A 14,059-nucleotide genomic window follows, 5' to 3' on the forward strand; every position below is an offset into this window, starting at 1 on the left:
AGGAGGTTGAGAACCATGTGTCCTCCGAAACACGACCCCGCCAAGCTGCACTGGGAAACATGCAGTTTTATTAAGCTACAGATGAAATAAGTTGTGATGAACTTCACAGGGTGGTGAAAGTGCAAGGCGATGAGCTCGTTAAGAACGTTGGGCCAGTAACTGAAAGGTTGCTGGTTTGAATCCCCGAGCCGGCAAGGTGGAAAAATCTGCTGTTCTGCTGTTGGGATAAATGGCGTTGGGATAAATGCGGAAGACACATTTTGGTTGAATGCATTCAGTTCTGCAACTGACTAGGTATCTCCCTTTCCAATACATATTGAATCTAATTCTGGTCATGACATGATCATCGAGGCTTGGCCTGCCATTTGACAAATAACATTTTCTCATCATTAATAATCTCATCATGTAGGCTATACCCGCATTGTATCTGTGAGTGGTTGGCTAGAGCGCACGTGCCAGTACCAGCAGGGGCACACTCACTATATAATGCTGTTTTGTGAGAAAACCATCAAAAGAGTTTAAAATGCGATGGAAACCCATTTAACTTGTATTTTTTATTCAGTAAATGGGAATTTAACCACGAAAGGTATTTTTATGTGCACTACATCATCACGCACAGCCCTTTATTCGCAACCAGTCAATTTGATGGAAACACATCTCTGGTGGGAAAATGTTTTTATGTGTATTTTAGAATATTTTCATGAAAATCTCTCGCCAACTGGATGGAAACCTAGCTATAGATAGAATGTCCCCCTAACTAACGGAAAACTGTAGACTCAAACATTAGGGGAATACTACGGGTAACATTACAAAAACATTCTCCCTCCCTAGAATTGTTAGCTGGGTCCAGATGTACTGGGACTACTAGCAGGCGGCTCTGTCATACCAGCAGGCCTGGCTGCAGCTGCGCTCAGAGGCCTTCTCACTGTGCCTCCGCAGTGACCTAAACCTGCTGCTGTTTCACTTAAGCACAGCACGACTTTGTTGCTTACAGCAACAAGGGACTGAGAGACCGGTTTGTCCATAATGCTGTGTGATTTTAGAGGGACATTCTAACACAGGTGAAAGCACACAGCCATACACTGTCATGAAGCATTATTGTACTTGTAGATGAGCCAAGGAAGCGATGGACAATTTTGTCAGGACATGCAAAGACCTGAGTTTAAAAAGAGTTTGGAGCTCACATGGTCAGTGTCCCCTCCTAGCCCTTTTGGTTGCTTTGTCTTAATTATTATTATTTCAATTCTAGTTTCATGTGTTTATGGAGAGCTTTGAGGAATGTGGTAAAGTGGAATGAGGAAAAGTGGTAGATATATTCATGAGATCTGAGTCAATATATACAGTATGTGTGACAGTCTTTGCTCCTGTATGTGTCCAGAATGATATATGCATCCGTGAATATTTTTCTGTTAAGAAAATTCAATTGTTGTTTTGAATGAGTACAGAGAATAAGAGCCATTTATGTGTTTTTATTGGTCATCAAGCTACATTACCTTTCATATATTCAAATTATTGGTACAGTATATATCATCTTTAAAGATAATAAACAGATCAAACAACATTGATAAATTAAAACAAAACTGTTATTACTGTATATCATAGCTGACATTAATATGTTAAACTGCTAATAATAATGCAACAACATTCTTTACCTAAAAGTAATATCAAATGTACAATTTATAGTATCAATATAATATGGTATGAGTGATACTAGTAATACAAATGCATGATTAATGTTGAGGTTTCTAACACACTTCTTCCACACATCTTTCTCTATTATGATAGCGATACAATCAAGCTTGTCTGCAAGAAATAATGGGATGATTGGGTCAATTAGGATGCAAGGGTTGTGTCAACTCAACTTTGTGTGAAGGCCTAGAAACCGAATGTGTTTTCGCCACTGTACGCCATGTACAGAAAGCCATCCCCATCTCTCTCTTTCTCATATAGCTGTCCCATTGTCAGACTGCAGGATAGAGAAAGACATTGGTCACATTTTGAACATACATTTTCCAGAACACACAAAGATTTAAAACAGATACATCGTCCAACCAGACAAATTTCGAACTCAGAACACAAATGCATGAACATACTCCTCTATTAGTCTCGCGTTGCCATACTATAAGCTGAAAATCAAGGTTCCTCCAATACATACAATAAACATTCAGCAACTCATCTGATATCTGAGTCACCCGTTGATCTGTTCAAAAATGTTATCTTACATCAGAATGGTATTGTCTATAGATAAACAAGGAAGCTGAGTTTTTAAGAATCTAATTTCAAGGTTTAATCAGTCAAACCCCATAATCATGTGTACAGTCTACCCACATAATGCATTGGTAGGTATGTATTTTACAGGTTTTTGACAGATAGTACTCACAATCAGACCCAGCTAGAGAGAGTGTGATTGGGGTAGATTTGTAGGTGTGATTACGTGAAAGTAATTTCTTGTTGGCAGACTACGTAACATAATGTCTGATCAAATTACGTGAGATTTTAGTTCTGTATTAACCAAGATTAGGTGTAAGTGAAGGAGATTGGTGTGGCTATACTCTCTTTCACAGGGAGATTGATTTAACAGAGACTGAAACTGAAGGTTCATTGTCTTTAGTTACAGAGATGGACACAAACAAATGCACATAGCGACCACATGGGATGAAACCTAGGCTGGTCTAAGAATGCAACAGTTCTTGAAGACAAAAAGTAAAATGTGGATGGTTGTATAACATGGTAGAATCATTGGGACAGAGTGAAAAACAATGCACTCAGGACTCATCTAGTGTTTTGAGAAATACTACTCACAGCCCCCACCCCTTCCTCCAAATAAATCAATTTAATCTCACCTGGACTGGGGAACAGTTTTGTCAACAAAGAGAAAAATAGCTTTCTCCGAGGGCAGCTGGATGCGCTTCCTGATGATCCACATGAACTGGGCCACTGTGATGTCAGAAGGGACCAAATATTTTCTCTTGTCGATGTCCACTATCTGTGAGCCAGACACTTTCTCCACTATCACCTGAGAAGCAGATTAATAACATATTTAAACACACACACACACACAGGGATATGACGTATAACATCCTTTTCTGTTATGATGTACGCACAGCCAAAAACAAACATTCCAGAGATTTTACACAATCCAGTGTGCTCAATATTTTATTTATTTAATATTTATTCAGCCAGGTACATCGTTCCAATAACGACCTTTTTGTACATTGACATATAACACATTAAAACAGGTGTAGAACAGGGTCTCTCTGGTCCTGGATCTTGGACCCGCTACACAACCAGGTCCAGGATTCGTTTCAGGCAGGGTTTGTTTGCATTTCAAACATGCTTTATAGCGCGGATCAGGTTATAAAACACTCCAGGATCTGGATCATAAAAGGGATATGTGAAACCGCCTATAGAAATTCTATTACATTACTAGAGGGGAGATGCCATCAATCCTAAAAGTTACAGAAGGGGGTGAAAATGGCAGGGAAAAATCCAGACCAGTCTACTTGGAATGAATGGCAGTAGAGGCGTCAGTTATGCACTTCCTGATTTTACCTGTGCAGGAAAATAAAAGTAAGGCATGTAAAATAGAAGAAACTGTGTAAAATAATTATTGTCGACCTACAATATTGTCATATAATTATAAGTACAGTTTATATGGGTTTTATACACATTTTCTGTATAAACAGCCTCTAAAATATAAGTAAATTATTATATGCTATTATTGCTATTATATGATACAATATCAGTACTTCTTAAATGTACAACTTGTCTAAGTCCTATCGTCAACTGATTTCAGCCAGTGTATGACTATGGATTGACTGTATTGTTTGAACAGAATGTTGGCATATTGGCAGTTAATTACATTTTTGGTGGGTGAAGAATTCCTATAAAACTGTCTGGCTAGCTAGCCAACAAAACATACCATGCAGATAAATTCTTCAAATTAATTGTTGTGGGGCTTGCGAAGCAAAAGCCCCAGCATCCAGCCTTGACAAACTTCCTTGCAAACAATTGCCATTTTGACCACTCCCCCAACAAGTCAGACAAAAGCATAGATGGTATGAAATCTTCCCCTACTTCCCCTAAATGGATTAGGAATAGCATCTACCAATCTGTAGATAAAGATGTTTTTAGAAGCCATCAACTGATCTCTTTCTAGCTGCAGTAAATCAAGTCAGAAGTTAGAAGATTAATTTACTTACCAACAAACAACAGCTACAATTTCCAATAAAACAACATCATGTTTTGAAGTTCACAATCCTTTGCTTCTTCTAACAACACTATCATGAATCTAGCAAATATGTTTTGCGGGACAGAGTGCAGTATTTATACTGAGCAAAAATATAAAACGCAACATGTAAAGTGTTGGTCCCATGTTTCGTGAGCTAAAATAAAATATCTCATACATTTTCCATATGCACAAAAATCTTATTTCGCTCAAATTTTGTGCACAAATTTGATTTACATCCCTGTTGGTAAGGATTTCTCCTTTGCCAAGGTAATTCATCCACCTGACTGGTGTGGTATATCAAGAAGCTGATTAAACAGCATGATCATTACACAGGTGCACCTTGTGCTGGGGACAATAAAAGGTACAGTTTTGTCACACAACACAATGCCACAGATGTTTTGAGGGAGAGTGCGAATTGGACTCCTTGTGGCGGGCCGGGCCGGGCCAGGCACTTGCAGGCTGACTTCGGGCGTCAGTTGAACAGTGTTTCCTCCAACACATCGGTGGAGCTGGCTTCCGGGTTAAGCGTGTGGGTGTTAAGAAGCGCGGCTTGGCGGGTCATGTTTCAGAGGATACATGACTCAACTTTCACCTCTCCCAAGCCAGTTGGGGAGTTGCAGGGATGAGACAAGATTGTAATCATGAAAATGGGGAGAAAAAGGGGGTAAAAATGACACAGCAATGAATAAATAATAATAATTTATGAACTATAACTATACTGAACATAAATATAAACGCAACATGTAACAATTTCAACGATTCAACGAGTTACATCAAATTCTCTGGCAACATCTCTGGTGGACATTCCTGCAGTCAGAATTGCAATTGCACGCTCCTTCAAAATTTGAGACATCTGTGGCATTTTGTTGTGTGACAAAACTGCACATTTTAGAATGGCCTTTTTTTCTCCCCAGCACAAGGCGTAAAATAAATACAGCATTTCTTTCTTTCAGGTCTTGACGAGAAAAAAAACGGTCTGATGTTCTCTTCTGCGCTGTTCAACCAATCCAGTATATGTGGATGAGGAGTTAAGATGGAATGTCACCTTGTTAAAGATATTCTCCAGAACTTTTGTATACTTTTTAGCCAGTAGTTTTGAAAGTAGCGCCCACGAGCCAAAAGTGGTCCCAAAAATTGCTACTACTTCACAAATGTGCAGATATGTACACCACGTAATTGCTCTCTCTCTCTCTCTTGCTCTACTTCCTAGCTGTCACTTAATTGGCGAGGGGCTGAACCTCCTTGGCTGAAACTCAAATTGCTAGGTGGCTGGCCTGTGGAGGTCAATGTAGGGTAATTGGCGATGCACAGCCTTCAAACTAGGTATTTCGTGTCTAATTGAGATAAAACAGTAATTCTGCTAATAGATTATGCATGTATGAACTACACATTGACACATCCAGGCCAAAGCGGGAGATTTTTTTTTAACGTACTAGTTGCCAAAGTACCGGCGCATGAAAAGCAGAAGTTGCGTCACAGACTAACTTTAGCTTTCCATTTCTGCTGAAAACTGGATGCATCTGGTTGTTTCAGGCTGAGGGTGCATAGACACTAACACAGGAAAACACTCTAACCCCTAGGTCGATCCCTTTCACTCACTCACCGGTACCCTGTCAGGATATTTGTTGCGTATTTTGGCAGACTCCACACATCGGTGTTCTGAGAAAGAGAAGACAAAAGTAGGATTAGATGCACAGGCATAATATAGCTACTTACATTAGATTAGATAGATTTATTGTCCTCCTAAAAGGAAATTCCTTTCCACAGCTCATACATTTACCTCCATTCACTTAAGACAGCAGATAAACAGAAGACTGAGACAGCACAGTAAACAGTAATAGTAGGTAGTAATAGAGTCATTTTGGAGATGTTCTACTGATGATGTGAGGGAACACACTTGTTTTAAGCATTCCATGTGGAAGCAATGTGCAATGACAATACAGTGCATTTGGAAAGTATTCAGATCCCTTAACGTTTTCCACATTTTGTTATGTTACAACCTTAATCTAAAATGTATTACATTGTTTTTTTCCCCTCATCATTCTACACACAATACCCCAAAATGACAAAGCAAAAACAGGTTTTTAGATATGTTTACAAATGTATAAAAAATGTCAAATTGAAATATCACATTTACATAAATATTCAGACCCTTTACTCAGTACTTTGTTGAAGCACCTTTGGCAGCGATTACAGCCTCACTTGTATTTGGGGAGTTTCTTATCTGCAGATCCTCTCAAGCTGTCAGGTTAGATGGGGAGCGTCGCTGAACAGTTATTTGTCCCAGAGCCACTCCTGTGTTGTCTTGTTTTCACCCCATTCTGAGGTCCTGAGGACTCTGGAGAAGGTCTTCATCAAGGATCTCTCTGTACTTTGCACCGTTCATCTTTCCATCAATCCTGACTAGTCTCCCAGTCCCTGCGGCTGAAAAAAATCCCCACAGCATGATGCTGCCACCACCATGGGGATGGTGCCAGGTTTCCTCCAGATGTTACAGTTGGCAATCAGGTCAGAGTTCAATCTTGGTTTTATCAGACTAGAGAATCTTGTTTCTCATGGTCTGAGAGTCCGTTGGGTGCCTTTTGGAAAACATCAAGCGGGCTGTCATGTGCCTTTTACTAAGGATTGGCTTCTGTCTGGCCACTCTACCATAAAGGCCTGATTGATGCAGTGCTGCAGAGATGGTTGTCCTTTTGGAAGGTTCTCCCATCTCCACAGAGGATTTTGGAGCTCTGTCAGAGTGACCATCGGGTTCTTGGTCACCTCCCTGACCAAGGCCCTTCTCCCCCGATTGCTCAGTTTGGACGGGTGGCCAGCTCTAGGAAGAGTCTTGGTGGTTCCAAACTTCTTCCATTTTAGAATAATGGAGGCCACTGTGTTCTTGGGGACCTTCAACGCTGCAGAAATAATTTGGTACCCTTCCCCAGATCTGTGCCTCGACACAATCCTGTCTCCGAGCTCTACGGACAATTCCTTTGACCTCATGGCTTGGTTTTTGCTCTGACATAAACTGTTAACTGTGGGACCTTTATATAGACAGGTGTGTGCCTTCCAATCATGTCCAATCAATTGAATGTACCACAGGTGGATTCCAATGAAGTTGTGGAAACATCTCAAGGATGATGAATGGAAACAGGATGCATCTGAGCTCAATCTTGAGTCTCTTGGCAAAGGGTCTGAATACTTTTGTAAATAAAGTATTTCTGTTCTGCAAAAATGTCTAAAAACCTGTTTTCACTTTGTCATTGTGAGGTATTGTGTGTAGATTGATGAGGATTTGTATTTATTTAATACATTTTAGAATAAGGCTGTAACATAACAAAATGTGGAAAAAGGGAAAGGGTCTGAACACTTTCCAAATGCACTGTACATACATGTATCTCAACACATATGTCTGTCAACTTTCAACTAATGTTTCAGACATAGTCATGATCTAGATAGCTATATGAGTTCATGTTAGATTTACTAGACTAGAGCTCAACCTTTGCCATTATACAGCTGGTTTCTGGCAGCCATGCCATGTCATGCATGACACTAGAACCATTTTCAAACTACTGAGGTGAGCAAAGTACAGCCAAGCTGAGCAGTACTGGACTGTTTACACACCCACCACAGATGCCAAGCTGAAAAGGACTATGTGAAAAGAAAATATCAAAGCCAGATCAGAACAGTTTAGACCGGATTCGACACAATAGTGTGAAAACAGTATAAGTGTGAGGATTCCATTGAGGTTCAATGCTGTCAGTTTCATTAGCCTAGATATAGGCCCTATAATTAGACATAATTGAGTAGATCCTTTATCAAGTGATACGATTAAAATAAGAAAATGGTGTAAAGTACATGAAAACACATTTAGAATGGGGGACAAAATGTGCGTTTTTCGTCAGATAACTGCTTATATGTTGGGACAGTTCTCTCTCTCAATTTTGTCTCTTAAAAAAAATAATTCTCAATGTAATAACCTGCAATAATAAATGCTGTTTATATATATTTTTTTTAAATAGTGTGCTATTATGTTCCCTATTCTTAATTACCTTAATATGCATGCATAATATGCATTACTGAGGGAACAAGTAAGGTTCAGGGAGGGTAACGGTGGCCTACTTGTGATTCGAGTAAAAGTTATGATGGTGTTTACAAAATACATTATCTTACGAATAACCTGTAGGCCAGTACGTGAACACATGCACCATATTAACCTTTTGTTCAAGCTCCAAGCCTTATTTGTGTGTTTGTGGCCCAACGTACGGCACATGCAATCTATTCTGCTCATGCCATCATCGGTTTGGCACTTCAAAACCGATAACTAAATATGTACAGGAGATTACACAGGCAATTACATGTGACATAATTAAAATCCCTTTACCGAGGGAATGATCCTCTTTAAACATCCATTTCATTTTTGCAGAATCCTCGCGCTATGACGTGATGTTGAAATTCAAATCTGAACGTGTAAACAGGCAGGTTATTGTCGATTTTATGTAAAACAACTCAAATGTAAACAATGTAGCAGCAACCCTTCGAACGCCTGTCTAGCCCAAGGAGATGGTGGTGATGTCACTGTCTGGTTGTACCATTTCTATTCTGTAGGGGGGCCGGGAAGGGGGATTGTCAACTGTAAAACTACAGACAGAACAATGAGACAGATATTTCATCCGATGCATCCGTTTTGCGTTTCCACTCACTACCAAATATGGTAGTGGGAGAAAGCCCACTGGCCGTCGTTGGGAGAAGATGGAACTAGATGGATTTTGGACGATATTCTGCACGTTTTCTCATCGATTAAATATTTGATTTCAATACAGTTTTATGTTCCCCAAACTAGAATGTGTTATGAATATAGTGGATTAAGTTTTGTGGAACCTTTGCAGACCCTTTGCAAAATAAAATAAAAATGCGTTGTTTAGGAACGCAAAGGCGAATTGAGTTATTGCATACGCACACTTCTCAGAGTAGGCATTCCCTAACGGAATGTGCAGACGTGCCTAGAAAGCGCCAATAGGATCTCGCTAGCTCATGCTTGGCTCTGCCCACCTGGTGCCTTGCTTGGTCTGCCCACTATGACTCGCTCCAATGTGTTCACATTGGAAATGACAGCCCGTGGTCTATCTTGATTTAGTTGTAAAAAGTCTTTGGTACAACAAGGATTTGTTGCCAGGAAATCAGCCGCTGCAGCCATGGTAACCTCTGAACGCTAAACAACGGGAAGTAGTTTTAAGCTAGCAAGACAAAGTGGCGCGACTTTTTGGAGAATTCGATTCGAAGTCAATAACAATTTCCTGGAAGGACCTCCTAAACGTGATACTGCCAACTGTTTTTCTAGAGCTGACTTGTGCTTTTGAATTTAGCTACTAGCTGGTTACAAGCCCTATATTTCTGTTGGAACGCCACGACCTCTCTCTTGCAAAGTAACCACATTAGCCTTGTAGCTACTACTAACTCTAGCCAACACCCCTTGCTAAAAACTATTCGTCATGGCTTTTTATGAAGTCTATTCTCACCCTGCTTCAATTAGATACAAAACAAGCGTTTGCACCAAAGCCACGTTGTTTCTTGGTATTGTCTTGTGTCTCACCTACATCCCACCCCTCCTGGTTGCTTACAGGAGCCAAGGTAACGTCAGTCAATTGCAAAATATTTTACTTAGGTAGCTAGCGCGAGTAGAACTCGATCTTTATATAGCTTGTTATGGAATTATTCAGTTTATGTTAGCACCTTTCTCAAGGTGATAGAACTCCAGCAAGATAACCTTTCGACACTATCATCGCTATCTAATTGAAATCAATGTATGTTGCAAATCCTCTGTTGTTAACCTTAGCTAAATGTTCTCGTTGTTGGTGACACTTTGATTTGATACAATATTCTGGTATTCCTTTTCTCTATTTAGGGTTCTGGGTAAAGAGGAGTACATATGAAGAGCAACCTGTTGTTCGGTTCCAGTACCAGGTTCTGATAATTGCAGCAACAAGCACTAGTGGTGACTATGTTGCGTGGAGCACCTTTCCCAATTTTAATAACATGCAAGGGACTAACCTCAGAATTCCATCTATCTCGGTAAGTATGAATAGTACTATTAAGATGGTGCTTCTTAAGTGACACAAAGATCACTCACTGATCTCTGGGATTGTTGTGAATGCAGGTGCGAGAGGAAGACCAGAATCAGGATGGGAAGTTGGACCGTTTGAAATTCCGACTTGACCTTCCCCTTCGGTCTGATGAACAAGTGTACAGCATCCAGCTACTACTCACCTTCTCCTACCAGCTGTTTGTATGTCATCACCCCCCTCATTCAGTCCGACACAATGTCCAATGCATTCACTACATCCATACAGTTCCTCTCACTACTACAGTCTCTTTTTGTATTTCACTTCCATCTGTCTCTCTTCCCTCTTTGCAGAGAATGTCCACTGTGGTGATGCAGACACTGGCCTTTGTGCAGCATTCCTCCTCAGTTCCTGGCTCTCAGCTCTTCATCAGTGGAGATCTGCGGCTCCAGCAGAGAACCCCACTTCCACACCGTGGTCTACACACTGTATACAATGTGAGGGCACATTCTCTCTCTGTATCTCTCTCAGACACACAACACATAAAGTATTGTTCATTGTAGACATGGCCCTTAACCACAGGTTTAGAATAAAATTACCCTCAATCTTTATATTAACCATTAGTTTACCTGACGCTGTATTAGTGGTAGGGGCAACATTGACCTACTCCTGCTGGGACTCCAATGAGCACATGTAGCAGATGGGGATCTGTGAAGCTTAGTCTGCAGTCTGAAGTTTCTCCACTTGTGCTGCCAAATAGCTAGATTTATGATGGTGCGACTGGGAAAGACGTTTCAGGGTTCATCAGTATCGGCCGAATCAGGTGGAAGTGGCGTAACATCCTTTACACACATACACCCCAACAGTTTGTATAACAAAGTATACACTTAAACAAAGCTCCATCATTGTAATATTGACACTACAAGCATTTACTCCCAAAAGTCAAATATTGGTGTCATACTTCAGTGCACCTGAATATGTCATGACAGTGACAAACCTTACGTCCAGGAATCTTAATAAAATAAAATTGTATTTGCCACATGCGCTGAATACAACAGTGTAACAATACACCTTACAGTGAAATGCTTACTTACAAGCTCTTAACCAGCAATGTTTTAAGAAACATTAGTGTTAAGTAAAAAAGAGAAGTACATAAAAAAAAAAAAGGTAACAAATAATTAAATGGCAACAGTAAAATAACAATGTGGAGGCTATATACAGGGGTACCGGTACAGAGTCAATGTGGAGGCTATATACAGGGGGTACCGGTACAGAGTCAATGTGGAAGCTATATACAGTGGGTACCGGTACAGAGTCAATGTGGAAGCTATATACAGTGGGTACCGGTACAGAGTCAATGTGGAAGCTATATACAGTGGGTACCGGTACAGAGTCAATGTGGAGGCTATATACGGGGGGTACCGGTACAGAGTCAATGTGGAGGCTATATATACGGGGGGTACCGGTACAGAGTCAATGTGGAGGCTATATACAGGGGGTACCGGTACAGAGTCAATGTGGAGGCTATATACAGGGGGTACCGGTACAGAGTCAATGTGGAGGCTATATAAAGGGGGTACCGGTACAGAGTCAATGTGGAGGCTATATACAGGGGGTACCGGTACAGAGTCAATGTGGAGGCTATATACAGGGGGTACCGGTACAGAGTCAATGTGGAGGCTATATAAAGGGGGTACCGGTACAGAGTCAATGTGGAGGCTATATACAGGGGGGTACCGGTACAGAGTCAATGTGCGGGAGCACCAGTTAGTCGAGGAAATATGTAACTTTTTGGTAGAGTTAAAGTGACTATGCTTAGATAATAAATAGAGTAGCAGAAGCATAAAAAGGGGTCTGGGTAACACTTTGATTAGCTGTTCAGGAGTCCTATGGCTTGGGGATAGACGCTGGTAAGAAGCCTTTTGGACCTAGACTTGGCGCTCCTCTACCACTTGCCGTGCGGTATTAGAGACAACAGTCTATGACTAGGGCCTTCCTCTGACACTGCCTGGTATAGAGGTCTTGGATGATAGGAAGCTTGGCCCCATTGATGTACTGGGCCACACGCACTACCCTCTGTAGTGCCTTGTAGTCGGAGGCCAAGCAGTTGCCATACCAGGCAGTGATACAACCAGTAATCAATGTATAAATACTGCTTTGTGTACTTAACTTATATTTTGTGTGCTTCTTGACTTATATTGTCCTCTTTTATAATCTAGGTATCAGTAATTGATGGAGCAAGTCCGTTTGCAAGCGCATATGATCTTGCCAACGTCATTGGATCCTATCAGGATAGAAACTGTAAGTGGGAATTCTCACTTGCCATGTTTCTGTAAGTTGATCACTGTTGAGCTGTATCTGATTACACGTAATTAGCCCACTTATGTGTTTGCCTTCTGTTTCTCACTCTCACACTTCCCCTTCCTTACACAGTGACAACGTTTCTGTCCTGTCCAAGTCCAGTATGGACTGTGGGTCGAGCTGCTGGTACTCCCTTCCAGATAAATGCTGACGTCCGCTACCCAGTGGAGGTTGTCAGATATCCTTTATTGTGTGTCTGTGTGTGTGTGTATTGAAAAGACTTGTGAAAATATACCTTTCTCTCTGTTTGTGTTAGATGCAGCCTAACCAGTTTGACAATGCACATGCTTTAGCGAGTTCACAAAGGCCAGACATTCATGTTTACTTTCCTTATTGTCTCTTTGTCTATATGATTTCTTGCACTGGTATTAATGTTATATTGAATGTTTAGTTTGGCTAGGCCTACAAGTACAGGGAAGACAAATATGATGATGATTTAGATTCATTATTGACATTAATGGCAAGGCCACTGCTGCTAAAGAAACATGAGACAGACAATGATGGCAACAATAACAGTAATGGTAATAATAGTTATAGTAATTAAATCAGCTTAACCTTTTACATATAGTAAGGGGAAGGGAGGCATGGCAAATACACACACAGTATTTCCTTGACTGAGCTTCCACCTATCGGCCTGGGTTCTGGGAGATGATCAAATTTGCCTGGATCCAGTATGTCAGTGTGTTGCTTATCTTCCTCTGGGTTTTCAACAGGATTCAGACCTTTGTTTTCCAGAATCAGGTGCTGCCGACTGTACCTATACCACTCTTGAAACAGCACCACTTTTGATTCAGTGAAAATGTTCACCTCCCATACTCAGGTACTGTGGAGGGAGGAGGCCACATCACCAAACAACTTACATTACAATGGCCAAATGTTCAGAAGATCAATACAAACACACACAGGATACAGTATTTTCCTTGCCTTTACATATACATTTACTTAAACATCACTAGTACACATCGCTACACACAAGGCATTCAAATATTTATCTTCATCGGTCCGTGCTACTGAATGAACTGTTATGGAGTGATTGATTTTCAGTTAGCTATGTTAGCTGGTGCTGTGTAAATGTTGAAAACAGATTTGTGATTCTTTGTGAATGTGGAAAAGAAATGTCTAGTTTTTTTTATGAATCAGTTTTTATTTTGTACATAGCTCTTGGCACTGTTAATAAAGCAGTGGTGGAAAAAGTACCTAATTGTCATACTTCAGTAAAAGTTAAGATACCATATAGAAAATGACTCCAGTGAAAGCCACCTAGTAAAATACTACTTGAGTAAAAGTCTAAAAGTATTTGGTTTTAAATATACTTAAGTATCAAAAGTAAAACAAAGTATAAATCATTTCAAATTTCTTATATTAAGCAAGCCAGACGACACAATGTTTTTTAATTTACAGATTACCAGGGGCACACTTGGAC

The 14,059-nt window shown here is 40.5% G+C and overlaps 2 protein-coding genes across 3 annotated transcripts; one reads left to right on the forward strand and one right to left on the reverse strand.

The window, feature by feature from the left end:
* Window positions 1-1,449: 1,449 nt before the first annotated feature.
* Window positions 1,450-8,814, reverse strand: LOC109889277 (gamma-aminobutyric acid receptor-associated protein-like 2). Its single transcript, XM_020480601.2, has 4 exons — window positions 8,598-8,814; window positions 5,835-5,890; window positions 2,844-3,016; window positions 1,450-1,966 (listed from the first exon to the last, which is right to left on the reverse strand). The coding sequence occupies exons 1-4, from the start codon at window positions 8,629-8,631 to the stop codon at window positions 1,876-1,878; spliced, it is 354 nt and encodes a 117-aa protein (XP_020336190.1). The 5' UTR covers window positions 8,632-8,814; the 3' UTR covers window positions 1,450-1,875.
* A 501-nt stretch (window positions 8,815-9,315) lies between these two features.
* Window positions 9,316-13,832, forward strand: tmem231 (transmembrane protein 231). 2 transcript variants are annotated; one of them, XM_020479794.2, is made up of 7 exons: window positions 9,318-9,844; window positions 10,119-10,285; window positions 10,371-10,499; window positions 10,629-10,772; window positions 12,495-12,576; window positions 12,709-12,814; window positions 13,263-13,832. In XM_020479794.2, exons 1-7 carry the CDS (start codon window positions 9,706-9,708, stop codon window positions 13,423-13,425), a joined length of 930 nt encoding a protein of 309 aa, XP_020335383.1. In that variant the 5' UTR covers window positions 9,318-9,705; the 3' UTR covers window positions 13,426-13,832. The 2 variants fall into 2 exon arrangements, with proteins under 2 accessions (XP_031678550.1, XP_020335383.1); XM_031822690.1 differs by having other exon boundaries at window positions 9,316-9,844; window positions 10,371-10,772.
* Window positions 13,833-14,059: the final 227 nt, after the last annotated feature.

This window comes from Oncorhynchus kisutch, linkage group LG4, assembly GCF_002021735.2.
Source record: "Oncorhynchus kisutch isolate 150728-3 linkage group LG4, Okis_V2, whole genome shotgun sequence".
Lineage (NCBI taxonomy): Eukaryota > Metazoa > Chordata > Actinopteri > Salmoniformes > Salmonidae > Oncorhynchus > Oncorhynchus kisutch.

Coding starts and splice junctions, on each gene's coding strand:
- LOC109889277 (XM_020480601.2), bottom strand. CDS start 8,631: ATGAAATGGATGTTTAAAGAGGATCATTCCCTCG. Junction 3,017..5,834: donor AATATCCTGACAGGGTACCG/GTGAGTGAGTGA, acceptor TCTGCTTCTCAG/GTGATAGTGGAGAAAGTGTC. Junction 1,967..2,843: donor AAAACTGTTCCCCAGTCCAG/GTGAGATTAAAT, acceptor TCTATCCTGCAG/TCTGACAATGGGACAGCTAT.
- tmem231 (XM_031822690.1), top strand. CDS start 9,706: ATGGCTTTTTATGAAGTCTATTCTCACCCTGCTTCAATTAGATACAAA. Junction 10,773..12,494: donor GTCTACACACTGTATACAAT/GTGAGGGCACAT, acceptor TTTATAATCTAG/GTATCAGTAATTGATGGAGC. Junction 12,815..13,262: donor TACCCAGTGGAGGTTGTCAG/ATATCCTTTATT, acceptor CTGAGCTTCCAC/CTATCGGCCTGGGTTCTGGG.